This window comes from Tauraco erythrolophus, chromosome 3 (assembly GCF_009769465.1).
Source record: "Tauraco erythrolophus isolate bTauEry1 chromosome 3, bTauEry1.pri, whole genome shotgun sequence".
Lineage (NCBI taxonomy): Eukaryota > Metazoa > Chordata > Aves > Musophagiformes > Musophagidae > Tauraco > Tauraco erythrolophus.
The window spans coordinates 80,385,802-80,400,007 of record NC_141467.1 but is presented as its reverse complement, the minus strand read 5'-3'; the positions used below and the strand labels follow the sequence as shown (position 1 = coordinate 80,400,007).

General features: G+C 45.2%; 1 protein-coding gene across 1 annotated transcript in view; it reads right to left on the bottom strand.

Annotated features, from left to right (window-relative positions):
* The window catches only part of MATN2 (matrilin 2), a 75,908-nt gene extending 64,837 nt beyond the window's left edge, over positions 1-11,071 (bottom strand). The window contains exons 1-2 of the mRNA XM_086608761.1: positions 11,036-11,071; positions 1,236-1,403 (exon numbers count right to left, since the gene is read on the bottom strand). Of these exons, the coding sequence (XP_086464887.1) occupies positions 1,236-1,389 (154 nt within the window). The 5' untranslated portion in view covers positions 1,390-1,403; positions 11,036-11,071. The remainder of the gene's footprint in view (positions 1-1,235; positions 1,404-11,035) is intronic.
* Positions 11,072-14,206: the final 3,135 nt, after the last annotated feature.

Here is a 14,206-nt window from a genome sequence, read left to right as displayed (position 1 = left end):
GGTATTTCTCTTTGCTGCTCCATATCTGTATTTTTTGATGGACTAGATCTCCAGAGCCGTGGTTTTCAGCCTTCAGTTGCAGAACCCCAAGTGTCTCAAGACTGCATCTATTAGTTTTGAGAAAAATGAATAAGGGAAATCTGTTGTCATTTGGCTTAAATTTGTTCTATAGGACTTGAAAACCAATGGTTTTAAGTTAACAAAGGACAGACTGTGAATGGCACTTCATGGAATTTTACATATGTAAAAGATTACATGTCTGGAGAAGAGTTTCACTGATAAAACTTGGTGCTCCCCTCTCTGTCAGCCGTTCTCTTTCTCCCATGTTCTGGCTTTGTTTCTTCTTCTTTCTTCCCAGTACATCTTCTGCAGGACATTTCACATTCCTCATGTTCATCTAGGTTAGGTCACCTTTGTGGGGAGGCAGGCCACTTAACATCTCCCAGTGGCTGGATAGAGATATCTGATTAGGTCTACTATTGATGTGTATCATTAATCCCTAAAGATGGGCCGTGTCCAAAGCCCCATTCATGCTATGTTTTCATAATCTGACAATTAATTTAAACAATGAGCAAAAGAAAATAATTCTAAGTCACAAACTGTTGACAGATGAAAAAGCTGACCAGCAACTGCTTGATGACGTACAGGCAATGATCAACAAGAAAGAGAGGAACCTTATGTTTTAAAATATGACAGCCACAAGCTAAAACTGTTAGATCCTGTCCTTGGATTTTTGGCAAAAAAGGAAAAATGAGCTACTCACTATAAATAAAATTAACATGAAAAAGCAAAGGGTTTAACATCAAGTGATGTAATGACAAGCCTCAATTCAATAGACACTGATTTCCATTCAATCATACTTATGCACAGCACATACATACAGACAGCTAAAATTTGCTGGCACGGTAAAAGGCAGCTTTGACAGAACCTCCATGGACCAATACGTATTTTCTCTAAACAGTGAAAATAAGATATTTTATCCAAGACAACAATCCTATAGCAAATATTTATTTCACACCACTTACATAAAGTAGATGTAGTGCTCCAAAAGTAAACACCTTCTTTCAACAGCTGCTAACTGGTAAACAAACTTTCCTATATTCCTGCTTGCGAATGGCAATCTCCTTTGTATTATAAACTAACTCAGCCAAGGTCTGGCCAGCTGCTCATGCCTTTTATAATTTGTATTTGAGATGGCCTTTGGTGGTGGTGGTTGGGGTTTTTTTGTAACTTACCTAGTAGAGATTGTGAGTTAATGTCCCTTCTTCGGGTGAAATGTCCTCCAGGGAGATCTTTTGCCATGACAGAGATAGTGGAAAGCAGAGTGTGTCCAAATAACAGAAAGAAGCATGCAATCATCTTCTTCATCTTCAAGAAAGAGAGGGACATTCAAGGATATGAAACTGCAATAAAGGAGAGAAGGAGATGAGCTCTTTGATTACACAAAAAGATACACTGTAACCACGTCAGCCACTCAGCTGCCCTGCTCCCCTCCCATCACAAATATCCTGGTATACTGGCATGGAGTAATACCTACACCTTCAAGAAAGAAGATCTACATAATATCGGGGAAGTGGATATAAGCTGGAACATAGGAGGTTCTGCTTAAACATGAGGAAGAACTTCTTCCCAGTAAGGGTAACAGAACACTGAAACAGGCTGCCCAGAGAGGTTGTGGAGTCTCCCTCTCTGGAGATGTTCAAAACCCGCCTGGACGCGTTCTTGTGTGATCTGTCTAGGTGGTCCTGCTCCAGCAGGGGGATTGGACTAGATGATCCTTTGAGGTCCCTTCCAATCCCTAACATTCTGTGTTTCTGTGATAAAGCAGCAGTTCGCAGACCCTGCACAGTGTTTATAAGTACAGTTAGTTGAAGTTCATAGTTAACACTTACAATGCATCAACTTTTACAATCATTCATAATAACCAAGCATTTTTAAAGCAAGAAAAGGAACTTTGTTTCAATCAGCCTGTCAGCATAAACAGGAGGACACAAATACGTTTGCTTTATTCTACCCAGCACTCAGTTGCATTTCTTCAGAAGTTTAATGGTTCTTGTAGCCTGAGGGATACTTGCTTCAGAAAATCTTGGAGAATTAAAACAAGAGAAGGGAATATATTCCAGAAACAGCAACTAAAAATGAGAACTGGTGACAGCTCATGCTTCCTTTTCAGAAGACTGTCCGTGGTTGCTAGCATGAAGATAACAGTGCAGAATGAATCTTGTTTACTCAAGCAGACTTTGGAGGACTGGCAATGAGCATGACATAGGTTATGGAGAAGTTTTGTCATACAGAAGAACAAATTAACAAGCAAAATTCCCACACTAAGAGATGAATCTTGCCCAGGAGTTTGTTAAGGCACCATCAAAAGCCGTGGCCGACCCTGCCCACAAATGGAAAGCTAATACTGACATGCTAAAGGCTCATCTTCTGGCCATGTACCCTGTTGGTGGGCCTCCTCAGATGGTGATTCCGTCTATCTTCCTCTAAAACTTTATTGTTGTCGGTTGTGAAGAAAGCGTCTCACAGGATCTAGATTCAGCCTTGGAACTGGTGATATGATGAAGCTTAGTCAAGAGCTTCCCTAGGTGCGCAAGAGATGGATAAAACTATCCATTTTCACAACAAAGAACTGTTCCACCTGAAACTCAGTGGAAATTTTACAAGCAGTGTAAATTTTAACAGTAATTCTTGGTTAAGTAACTAAGATGTTGAAAACAATTTTAATAGGGTCTTGATAAGCAGATAGAGCCACAGATCTGTAACATAAGGCAACTAAATGCCCCAGTTCAGAAAGACAACTTTTTTTTTCCCACCATGATGTACTCACTGGCAGAATATAAAATTCTGAGTAAATATTTTCTTTCTAATAAAGAGATTTTATACATTATTCTTCAGTCTGTCCCACACAACCATTACACATTGATATACTTTTCTCTCTATCAATCTATTTTTCCTTTTGTGTATCCTACTCGACATTCCCAAACATGAACACAGTGTTCTCGTGTATATGCCAGAGAGCAAAATTAACTGAGTCTTTGCACTCAAAATGCCCAGCCTTGCTTAAATATTTCATATTATCCAGTAACAGGCAAAACGTGATTTAAGGACATTCAAACTAGGAAAGAGATGTATGTAAATAGTTGACGCTTATAATAGAGGCCACAAAAAATTAAATTTTTGGAGCCCTAGCAGCGTGGGCACCTGTATGGTATTATTGGTAGAGTATTTCCAGTGCTCTAGTCAGAAACAGATGGACACTGCAAACAGCATGCACCACTGAAAATTGGACAAAATTTTGCTGGAGGCAACAGTTGTCACTTCTGGAGATTACCGATGAAAGCTTCTCCCAGGTTGTCTCCTCACTTCTCACGACACCAGCAACAAACACTGGGCTCTGCAAGGAGACCTCCTTTTTCTCAGCACATAAGGCAAATGACCCACTAGGACACATGCCAGTTCCGGCACCAATGCTTTAGAAACACAGACGCCATGCTCAGAGAGCTAAGGATCGTAGAGAAATATTTCTCACACTTATTTGCAAGGCTGGCACAGGAACCAGGCATGAGCAGCTTGTTCAAAAGGGCTATCTGGCTGTTACCTAGTTAACGGTGGCCTAACTCATCCCTCCTTCCTATCCATCCTAAACAGTTGTGGAGATTGGGCTAAAGCCACTTTACCTGTTCTTGATGGCACGTTACTGGAGAACCAACAATACTGTGGCAGGGCACCTTCACATGCCACTGAATCATCCACCAAGAGCAAGATGCCAGAGATAACCAAGATATAGGAGTGACTCAGGTCAGTCTTACCAGCTCTATAAAGTACCCCAAACTAAACCCTCTTACATTCCATCACTTAACTTATTTTATACCTTTGTAGCAATTTTTGATATTTGGTAGCAATTTCAAATTTACTAGGCTCACAAGTGTCCCCCTCCGCAGGCAACTTCAGAAATAAGGAAAAAAAAAAAAGTGTTTGCTGTGATTTTAAGTCTTTGAATTCTGTTAGGAGAATATTTATATGGCATGTAAATATAATATGATCAGCTGATCATATAAACCAAAATGCCTACATAAGCATTCATTAGCTGTCGCCAAACTCTGAAATATACTAAAGCAGTAAATTTTCAGTTTTGCACGATTTTACCAGTCCCTTTGAGGAGTAAGTGGTACTAAGGAAACAGAAGCACTGAATAATAGTGCCTCGTTTTCTGGGGATCTTTCTATTCAAACTTAATATAACTTCTGCTGTTCAGTAGTATTTGATTTTGATTCAGAAACCTTAGATCCTTACATCTTAACATCTTTACCATCCTGATAACCAGAAAATAAGCCTACTTACAGTTCCAGAAAAAAAGATCCAAATCTTGTAAAAAAAAAATAAATCTATTATCAAGACATTCTTACCCTCACAGTGTTTTAAAATGCTGTTTCAGAGGAAAGCAATGCTTAACAGAGGAGAGCTTACAAATTTTGATATATAAGACAATCTAAAATAAAAATTAAAGTGAAATTGCATCCATTTTCAAGGAGAAAAAACATAGGTTCCCCAAGCCAAAGGCTGTGTGATAACAGATGCCACTGAACCAAGCATGTTGTCACCCTTTCACCCACACTGAAAGCTTCTGTGCTGCTTTCCTGAGGTGATGACAGTCTGGACTTGTGTGCTTCGCTCGAGTTCCAGATACATATTTGTGCCCACTGCTGCTTGCATTTTTACATGACCAAGCTGTATTGTGGCTGCACGGCTTCTCTGCATACAGTCCTTCCACAGTTCTCTGTTTATTTTCTGGGCCTTCTGCGAGGTCCTCTGTCTTCACTCTAGAAGTTGGATGGTGTTTATTGCACCACAGTTGGTATTTAACACCTCATTTTCCCAGCAGGCTAAGCCAGGCTGCTGGCACAGCCCTTTGTAGCTTCACATTGTTGGCTAATCCTTAGCCTAGCTGAGAACACGTTCCCAAAGTACCAAACTTACGAACACGTATTTTTGTGGCTATCTGGAAAATATTTTTCAAGCACTTCAATTCCAGCTGTCTCAGCAGGAGTATTCAGCGTTATACAATCGGGAGCCAACTATCCTGGGCAGACTCAAGACCAAGTCACTGTATGACAAACATCTTGAACACCTCAAAAGCAAAAGACACCAAGAGGAGGTGTGGCAATCCATGGGGCTCAACCTGGCTGAGCACGAGATATACTGGCTTCCACTGCTCCATTCTTCTACCCCTGGAGAGAGGAAGAAGATGGTCTTATACAGGCCCTTCACAGCAACCTTGGAGCAGTCAGTGCAGCATGCTGCTCTGCTGGACATGTGAAGAAGCTCCTAACAGAGAACAGGCAACTGCTGCTCACAGAGGTACTATCTGGTGAGGGCTGCTTTCAATACCTGCAGCTGTCTTGAAGAAGTTTGGCATAAAGGAGGAGATTCTCCTAGAAGATGGCAAGTAAACAGGCAGTCTTGTTCTTTTCAGGCTTCCCTTGCTCCCTAACAGGCTGCTAGTCAAGAGCTAAATATCGCCATGGTGTTCTCTTATCAATTTTACTTGGGCTTTCTTAGCCATTTACCCATGCAAGAGAATATTTTTTTTAGCTACTGCTATGGATTTTCAATTTTCATGAATTACAGTGTAAGAATACTGAAAAATGAAATTGAGACTTCATCTTTAAAATACCTATTTCCTTTGTTGGACAGCACTCAGACAACACAGGCCTGTTTCTACCCTTTCAAGTATCTTTCCATGGAAGTCTCTTCATAAGGGATTGATGGCTGTTTTGGACAGAGACACTACTGAATATTCAGTATCAGTGGTGATAAATCAATGACCTTCTCCACTGCATGGTGCGTGTTATAAAGATTTGTCTTCTTCACTGCAATAACTCTTAAATAACGTCAAGGGAGAAGAGATCCTCTGTGGCTCATGCTGACGTCAGTGTCCTTCCATCTCTTACCCCACTTCAGGGAAATTTCTTTCACACAGAATCAGGAAAACCTTCCACTGCCCTGCGAGGCCACCTTTTTTCATTCTGGTACCTTAAAATGTACTTGTCTTTGCTGGGAAGATCATGCTGAAAAAGAAATTGGAAAACAAGGGTAGAAATATGCTTCAGCTCATGCCTCCTGCTCTTCTCGGTGTTCTCTTTCCTCATCTTGAAGTGCAAGTTCTCTTCCAAGGCTAAATCAGAAACATGAACTCCACAAACCTCTATTTCTCCACCTTCTCCAGCTGCCACCAAAACTAGCACAATGCACAGAAAGGGAAATTCTCAGCAGTTACCTGGAACATCAACACCATTAGTAACTGCAGATAATATCCCCTCTCTTGAACCCTAATTTCTCATCATAGATGGGAAGGGAAGACAAAAAGAGCACCAGAGGCAGCAGTTATTACCACTATAGAGGCCGCCTTCAGCTTTCCTTGTTTGATAGCTACAAGACAGCCATTTACTTTCATTAACCTGCCAGAAGATCTAACTTCAGTGTTTTGAAGTTATAAAGAACAGAAGTGCATAAAATGGAAAACATTCTGAAGTTCTTTCAGGACTCCTTATTATCTACCCATTTTTAAGATAACAGCAAACTGCAATCAAATCAAAAGCTTTTACTGAAGTTAAAGGAACTGCAAGCGATCTATGTAAGTCAATAAAATCAGAGTCTGTGTCCCCAAGTTAGCAAGCACAGTGAGTTACGTGGAAAACCAATGAGCTCTTATTACATGAAAGCCACAAAATAGCTCACCACAAATCCCCTCACCTCAGAAATTAAAAAAATTAAGGACAGCAGGCACCATAAAGCCCTGTTAACTATAGGTTACAACATGTTCCGAAGTACTTCACTATCCACAAGCCAGCACATGCATTACTAGTTCATTACTCATTAAAAACACTGTGTGTGGCATGGGTATCAGGACATGGAGTATTAATTATTTCCTCCATCTTTCTGGACCAGTTGCTGACACAGGCATTTTCCAGTTCTGAAAAACAGCTACAGAGCCCCACAGAGTCCAACATCATTAAGATATCTGTCCCTGGCCATGCAGGTGTTGTGTGGGGGCAGCTGGCCACAATCAGGAGGATGATATTTAGCACATCAGCAAGAGGCATTGTCTTGCCTTCATCCTTAAGAAAGGAGCAGTCTACAGACGTCCCGTCCCACCAAATGATGCACTGGGTTTTCTGTAACTCCTCAACGCACTAGGAGGGCTTCACCAGGCTCAGTAGCACAGGACAGGCAGAACTCCCCTGAACTGCGGTTGACAATTACATTTCACTGATATAGTTAAATCATGAAGAAGGAATCAAGTTGCAGATGCTGTAAATTTGTAAATTCCTCATCTGCTCCTCAACGCCGATGACAGGCACTATGCGCACATGAGCACACAAACCTACTCACCACTGCCCCACGTCCCGCAAAGCAGTAGAGTGGTACTCTCTTGTTAACACGTTCTTTAGCTCCTTTTAAGAGGCTAACTTTGGTATTAGATGAATCTGGGAAACTCATTATCTAAAAGTCAATTAGTAATTTAGGTGTATTCTGAGACAGACAACCCAAGAGCAAACAGCTTTCATAGTAGCACAGCAAGCCACCACAATAACAAAACTAACTGTTGACTTGGCAACATCAGTCTTTTATCAATCTAAAATAATAAGTGTCCAGGCAGTAAGAGTAACCCAAGTCTGCAGAGTGTTTAGGACCAGAAGTTGTGTAGTCCAGCACAAGAAGACTGGGACAAATTCTTTACATGGGTCCATGAACTACCTGACAGGAAGTTTTACGGCCACACATTGTTGTTTTGTGCATGCAGAAGGGCACGATCCTAGAATGTGATGGCAATTTGCCTGTTCCAGATATGTCTGCACAGTGATGGGGACAGGACGACAACCACAGATTCGCAAAGTCTTCCGGCTTTGTTTGCTATGCTTTTCATATGGGTCCTCCTTGTCCAGCACATACCCCTACCTCAGCAGCTAAAGGATATTCCAGTTTTCTCAGTACCGAGAGATCCCTTGTATAGCAAGGGATAGATCTGCCTTGTATAGCAACTGGGCTGCAGCTGAAAGAAACTCTGTTGGTACCTAATTATTCTGCCTGTGGCTGCAAATGCCCACAGCTGAATTGTATCCTAGACTAATAAAACCAAATGTGACAGTGGACTAAATTAACTTGGATCTTGAAACAGTAAAAGGAAGACCCAAATGCATTACAGAAAGTTCCTAGAAGGGAGGTGAATGACATTCGGTAGTCAGCCAAATATTCTCACAAAGCCAACGCTGTCCATGAGTACCTGTACACAGAGTGTAGCTGAAGGTGCTACAGCATACGTGAGGGCAACCATGTTCTGGAAGCTCTCATAAGAGCTTTGGGGCTGGGGGAAGAAAAGCTTACCTATCCAAGCACTGAGGTCAGATAAGCACACACACCAAAATATACCCCATATCAGAAAGAGCAAAGATCAGCATTAAATTTTATTATGAGGTGTAAATATCATGGTAGGACTTTTACAAAATGGACTCAATTATCTAAAGGGCTTAAAGTATATGTACTATATGTATAATTTAATCTTCTACAATGTTAATGAAACAAAGAATATTAAGGGATCTGTTAGTTATTTTAAAGTCATTCATCTAAATCACCTATAGACTTCCTGCTATCACTGTTGTAAAACTATTAAGTTTTAAATCATAGAATAATTTAGGCCAGAAAGGACCTCTGTAGGTCATCAGGTCCAACTCCTGCTCAAAGCTAAAGCTGACGACCATTTTGGTAATTTCAGAAACTCACCATATAAAAGTTAACAGTGATGCTGTAGAACAGTGTACCCATAGTATGGTTTACTCTGCATAGTTTCCAGTGGTCAGACAGCAAGCTTTAGCAGTGGAAATTCTTATTTTATGACAGCATCAATCTCCATGTTATGATTTTCTTCAGTTGCCACTTGGACAACAGATCTTTTCATTATCGTGTTCTTTTGGGGAAGACTCATTTACACTTTCTGGTTCCCAATCTGATCTAGGCATCAGAATTTCCACAAAGTTCCCAGAAGCATGGGAAAACTGAGAAACTTCACTTTTACCATGAAGAGTAAGTATTTACATGAAAGTATATATTATATGACATATAATACACACGTGGGCTGCTTAGTTTTGTCTCTGTGAAGTACAGTCACAAACTGTAACAGATTGTTAACTTCAAACAGAAAAAAAAAAGGCTAGAGTAGTTCTGAAATTTATTTGCAAATCCACACTGACTCCAGTACCAGCACCAGTGTAGAACAATAATTTGGGGATTAAAACCACTTCACTCCATATAACCCTTGCTCATAATGAAAACATGATCTAACAATGAGTACACTATATCAAAGCAGCTTGTTAATGATGTCCAGATTATAATTAAATAGCAATGCTTAGTGTTTTACCCTCCCATGGAGACAGTTTGTAAGTCATGGGAGAGTATTTACACCTTTTCCTAGTTTGCCTGGACTGACTAAACATATTTTACTGTAACAGCTGGGTCCCAGGGTCCCAGCTCAGAAGCACTAGAGCGTGTGTTAGTTTGTTTGTGAGAAATCCCAGTGAAGTCAATGGAAAGACTCACGTAAAGTAATTAGGTGTGAATATTGAGTGCAAGATTGAGGATCTTAGCTGCAGCCTTGTGTAACTGCATGCTACATTTTCTTAAGATACGAAATAAATCTAATTTAATTTCATGAATATAGTTATAAGTATAGTGATATACAGTATATGAAAAAAAGTTAAAAAAATCCTGTGCTTAAAGCTGAGATATCTACATGAAAAGTGTATTATTCAAAAGTTGTTTTGTTGATTTTGTAGGATTTTATGGAAAAGCCATATGTGTATTTTACTAAGCTCTTGATTTAATGAGAATTTATGATGGGATTCAGTACGATAATTTCTTCTGAAATAGTCATCTGCCTGACAGTAGCAGAGCTATACCAGGTAACACAGCATGTCACCTTTTCAGATCTCAGTCAGGACCATTCACCCCTTGAATGATGGCCCTGAAAGAAAACCCAAGCATTTAGTAAGTTTTAAATAGATCAGTAGGTTGCATTCTTCCCTCTCAGTCAACACTAACCCACGGTTACGCAGCGACAGCTGCCAGCCTGCCACAGAAAGAACTGTCTTCTGAAACAGGAATATGTGGTCATTAAAGATGCCACAACAACTTTTATAAGATTAAAGAGCACCATCTAGGTTGGGTTTCCAGGGTAAGTATACCACATGCAGCAAACCGCCCCGCACTCCTTCCATCTCCAGCAAACGCACTGTTCTCAGGAAGCCCGGGCAGCTCCCACGCTCCGTGTCAGAGGCGACTGCTCCAGCGCAGAGCTACCTGCTGGGCTGTACCCACCGCACGGGGACACGCCGCATCCTGTCCTGCTGGAAGCTGGTGAAGGCACCTGCAGGCTACTCGCTAACAAATGTTTCTAGGTAAAGTTCAGCTCCGGTTCTGCCCTGATTTTAAAATACAGTGGGGTTTTTCCTTCCAGCACGTACACTGTTGAGTGAGTTACTGAAGCATACACGGGGAAGAGGGTATATGGGGAGTTTGCTCAGATCCATGCAGTCCAAAGGAAAGGGAAATATTTCTCCCGCGGCCGAAACACGAGCAGCAAACCACTCCGGCAGGACCCAGCAAGCGAGCATCTAACCCAGACCCGGACCCCGCCGCGGCCCCCAGCCTCGGCCTCCCGCTCCCGCCAGGCCCCTGCCGCCCGCGCTGCAGCCCCCGCTGGCCGCGGGGCCCTCCCGGGCCGTCCCTTCACCCGGAGGGGCCCCAGCGGTACCGCCGCCGCGGGGCAGGACCGTCCCTCCGCCAAGCCGGGGCCCCGGGGCGAGGGTGACCGCAGGCTGAGGCCGTGCCCCGGAGGTGTCAGCGATGCCGAGCCCCGCCGGTCGCCGCGGGAGGCAGCGGGGTTGCCGGTGCCCCCGGGCAGGACGCCGCGGACCCCCCTGGCTGGCGGGAAAGGCGAGGAGGAGCAGGGCAGCGCGGAGGGCAGAGCCGGGCTTACCTGAGGGGCTGGCGGGGCCGCTCCGCTCGGCGGCGGGCAGCGGCGGCGGCCGGGAGCGAGCGCGGGAGCGCCTCCTCCCCCCTCGGCGCGGCCCCGGACGGCGCTCCCCCTCCCGCCCTCCCGGGAGCGCCGCGGGCTGAGGGGAGCTGCCGCTTCCCGCCAGCCCCGTCCCTAAGCAGCCGTAGCGCGGCTCAGCCGTACGGAGGGGAGGGAGAGGGCGAGCCCCGCTAGGGAGACACCGGCCTCGCTGCCCAGACCTCCAGAGCCGGCTCTGCCTGCCCCGGGGGGCAGCCGCGGGTGGCCGGGCCCCTCTCTCCTCGCTCGCCTCCGCCGTCAGGGACGCGGTCTCGCTCCTTCTCGCCTGCCCCGTAAGGGACAGGAGCTGTCGCCCCGCTGCCTCCCGCTTGCCCCGTGTAAGGGACGCGGTCCCGCTCTTTCCCGCCTGTCCCGCGTGAGGGATGTGGGCCGTCCTCCCGCTCCCTCCCGCCTGCCGTGAGGGAAGAAACGGGATCGACGGCCTCACGCCTTCCCTCCTGCCCCTCGAAATTTCATAGATTTCTATGACAGAGACGCGGGACCCGCTGCCTCCCGTCAATCCCCTCAAGGACGCGGGCTCCCTGCCCGGCTGCCTCCCGCCAGCCCCTGCAGGGACGCGGGCTGCCGGCTCCGCTCCCTCCCGCCCCTCTGGGCTCCCGGCTGCGGTGGCCCCGTCTCGGCCCCGCCGCCCCGCGGCCGCCGCACACCTCGGCCGCGCCGCTGGTTCCCCCTGTCAGGCCGGACCCTGCGCTGCGAGCGGGCGGCGAGGGGAGCTCCCGCCGCGCCGCCCCGGGAAAGAGTGCCTGCCCCGGCCGAGGGGACCCTCCCCGCAGGAGAGGGCCGTGGGGTGCCCGCCAGAAGAGAGCGGTGCGGGTTTGGTCTGGCGGCTCAGCGCCGCGCCAGAGGCGTCCTTCCCCGGGCAGCGCCGTGCGCCCCGGGCCGCGCCCGCGCTCCCTTCCAGGGAAGCCGACCAAGGGAGACGTCGGGGAATGGAAATCCCATTCCCCGCATGGAGGACCTCCGGGCCAAGGCAAACAGCCCCTGGTGAATCATGCGGTGTTTGCCACCGCGGCGAGCCTGTGGGAGCCTCCGTCGGGGAAAGCGCCGAGGAAGGCGTGAAATAAACGGGCCCGGTAAAGGGGACGTCGTTTGTCAGCTGTCACGGCAGCGGTGCGGTCAATGGCCCTGGTGGAAAAAGCTGAGTGTGGGGTTTATATCGACACCTATGATTTTATTATGTACGAAGAAGAAAAAAAATAAAATTCCTGCTTTGATCCAAAGCAATTGCGATTTCTGTTTCCTGGGAAAAAACAACAGTGAAAGCTATTCCAAACAGCAGAGGTGAGCTGGGCTCACTGTCACATCCAACTGGAAAGAGGTAAAATCACCAAGCCATGCAATTACCGGTGCATCAGGTGCCAGCACCATGTGAGAGAGGAGATTTGTACCAACAGAGTTGCTGTGATGGTGAGCAAACTTTGGAAATCAGCTGAGCTAATTTAAGTAAGTTTTGTAAGGCACAATTAATTGTCTGTGAAGTGGGTGTACAAAGTCTAATCCCTAAAAAGGGGGATGTATGTGATGAGCAAATCTCAAACTGAAAGGGGCTGAATTAATTCTGTGCGCTGGCTCCTGAACCTTTCCTGTAGCTGGAAGAAAGGGGAAAATTGAAAAGGCAGATGAACATTGATAGATATTGGAGCAAACTCAGCAGAGCCAAGTGCAGAACAGTTCACGTGTTCTGTTTCATCCTTTGTAATGTAGCATAGGACGAGGTCCCAGCCACGGTCCCAGTTAATGCTCCGTCATCTCAAAATACAGAATCTGTACCCCTGAAGATTTCACTGTGCTGTGGCTTGAGGCACCAGATGAGTTGCCAGAGGAAGACAAAGGCAGGAGAGAAAGTGTCGTGGTAAGAAGATGGTGTGAGCACCCAGAGGCTCAGCTTGGCAGCTTCAGCTCCAGCTTACACATAAGAAATCCCAACACTAGCTCTTCCCAGAGGCCATGCAGCCTGCTGCTGTTGGCAAGTTGAACACCCATGGAAGGCATCCCAGCTGGAGACCGGAGGAAGGGGTATAATGACAGTGAGTTAGCATGATAAGACATCTATTTGTTTCATAAGAGACAGCTTAGAATATGGGGGGATTTTTATTTGACTTTATTAATTGACTTTGCTATTTATTTAATACTGTACCAGAAGTTCTGTGTATTCCTCGCATCACAGAGTCTCACTGTCTCTTTGCCACTTGTCCTTCCTCAGACAATGACCTTCTGTCCTCCACTCTCCCGGCGTGACTTCTTTTCAATTTGGGAGAGACATTGTTCATTCTGTTAGCGTTTGGGAGGATGGGTAGAGGAAAGTTGGAAGATGTCAAGTTAGAAAAAGCTGGAGGCTTCTATCAAGCTATGCTTTGATCTGCAGGCAATTACTAAGCTTCTTGAAAATTGCTAACTGGATACCAGAGGCTTTCTAAGTCTCCTCTTTCCTTTCCTGGCTTCCCTCAGCTCTGGAAGCATAGTTCTCAGTGTGGAAGAAACTCCCAGTGATGTAGGCTGCTTTTGAATTATCACAGGCAACAACATAATGTAAAAAGCAAATTTCAGAAAGTACGTTCCCTCTTAAAAGCAGGTGCTTGAGTAAAACAGCAGTGAATTGGATTTCCTCCTGTGTCAGAGGTCTGTTTCAGACCTTTGTGGTAGTTGCACACTTCCTACTAATTTCCAGGCTAAATGTATTTATGGTCATTTTGTACTTGTTTTCTAGTACTGATGTTGTCTTTCAACCTAAACAGCTCCTTTTCTTCTCCAAGGCTTGCCCAGCCACTGTATTTAGTGACAGCCATCATTTTCTCTTTCAGCCTTGGCTCATCTCACTCAACAAGCAAGTGTCACTGTATATGTGCTGAGCTGGTTCCTGTGGGTGTGTGTGGCAGAACTGAACATGATACGCCATACGAGCTCTCACCAGAACATTTCTATTTATTGAAAATACTTTGCCTGATGTGATCTAGGATTTCATTTTAATTTTCAGTGACCACATTACCATTGATGGCTGATGGTCATCTTTGTGTTCTGTTTACATGTGCAGCCGCACCTGTTTGCCAGTGGATAAATCCACTAATACGGGATCTT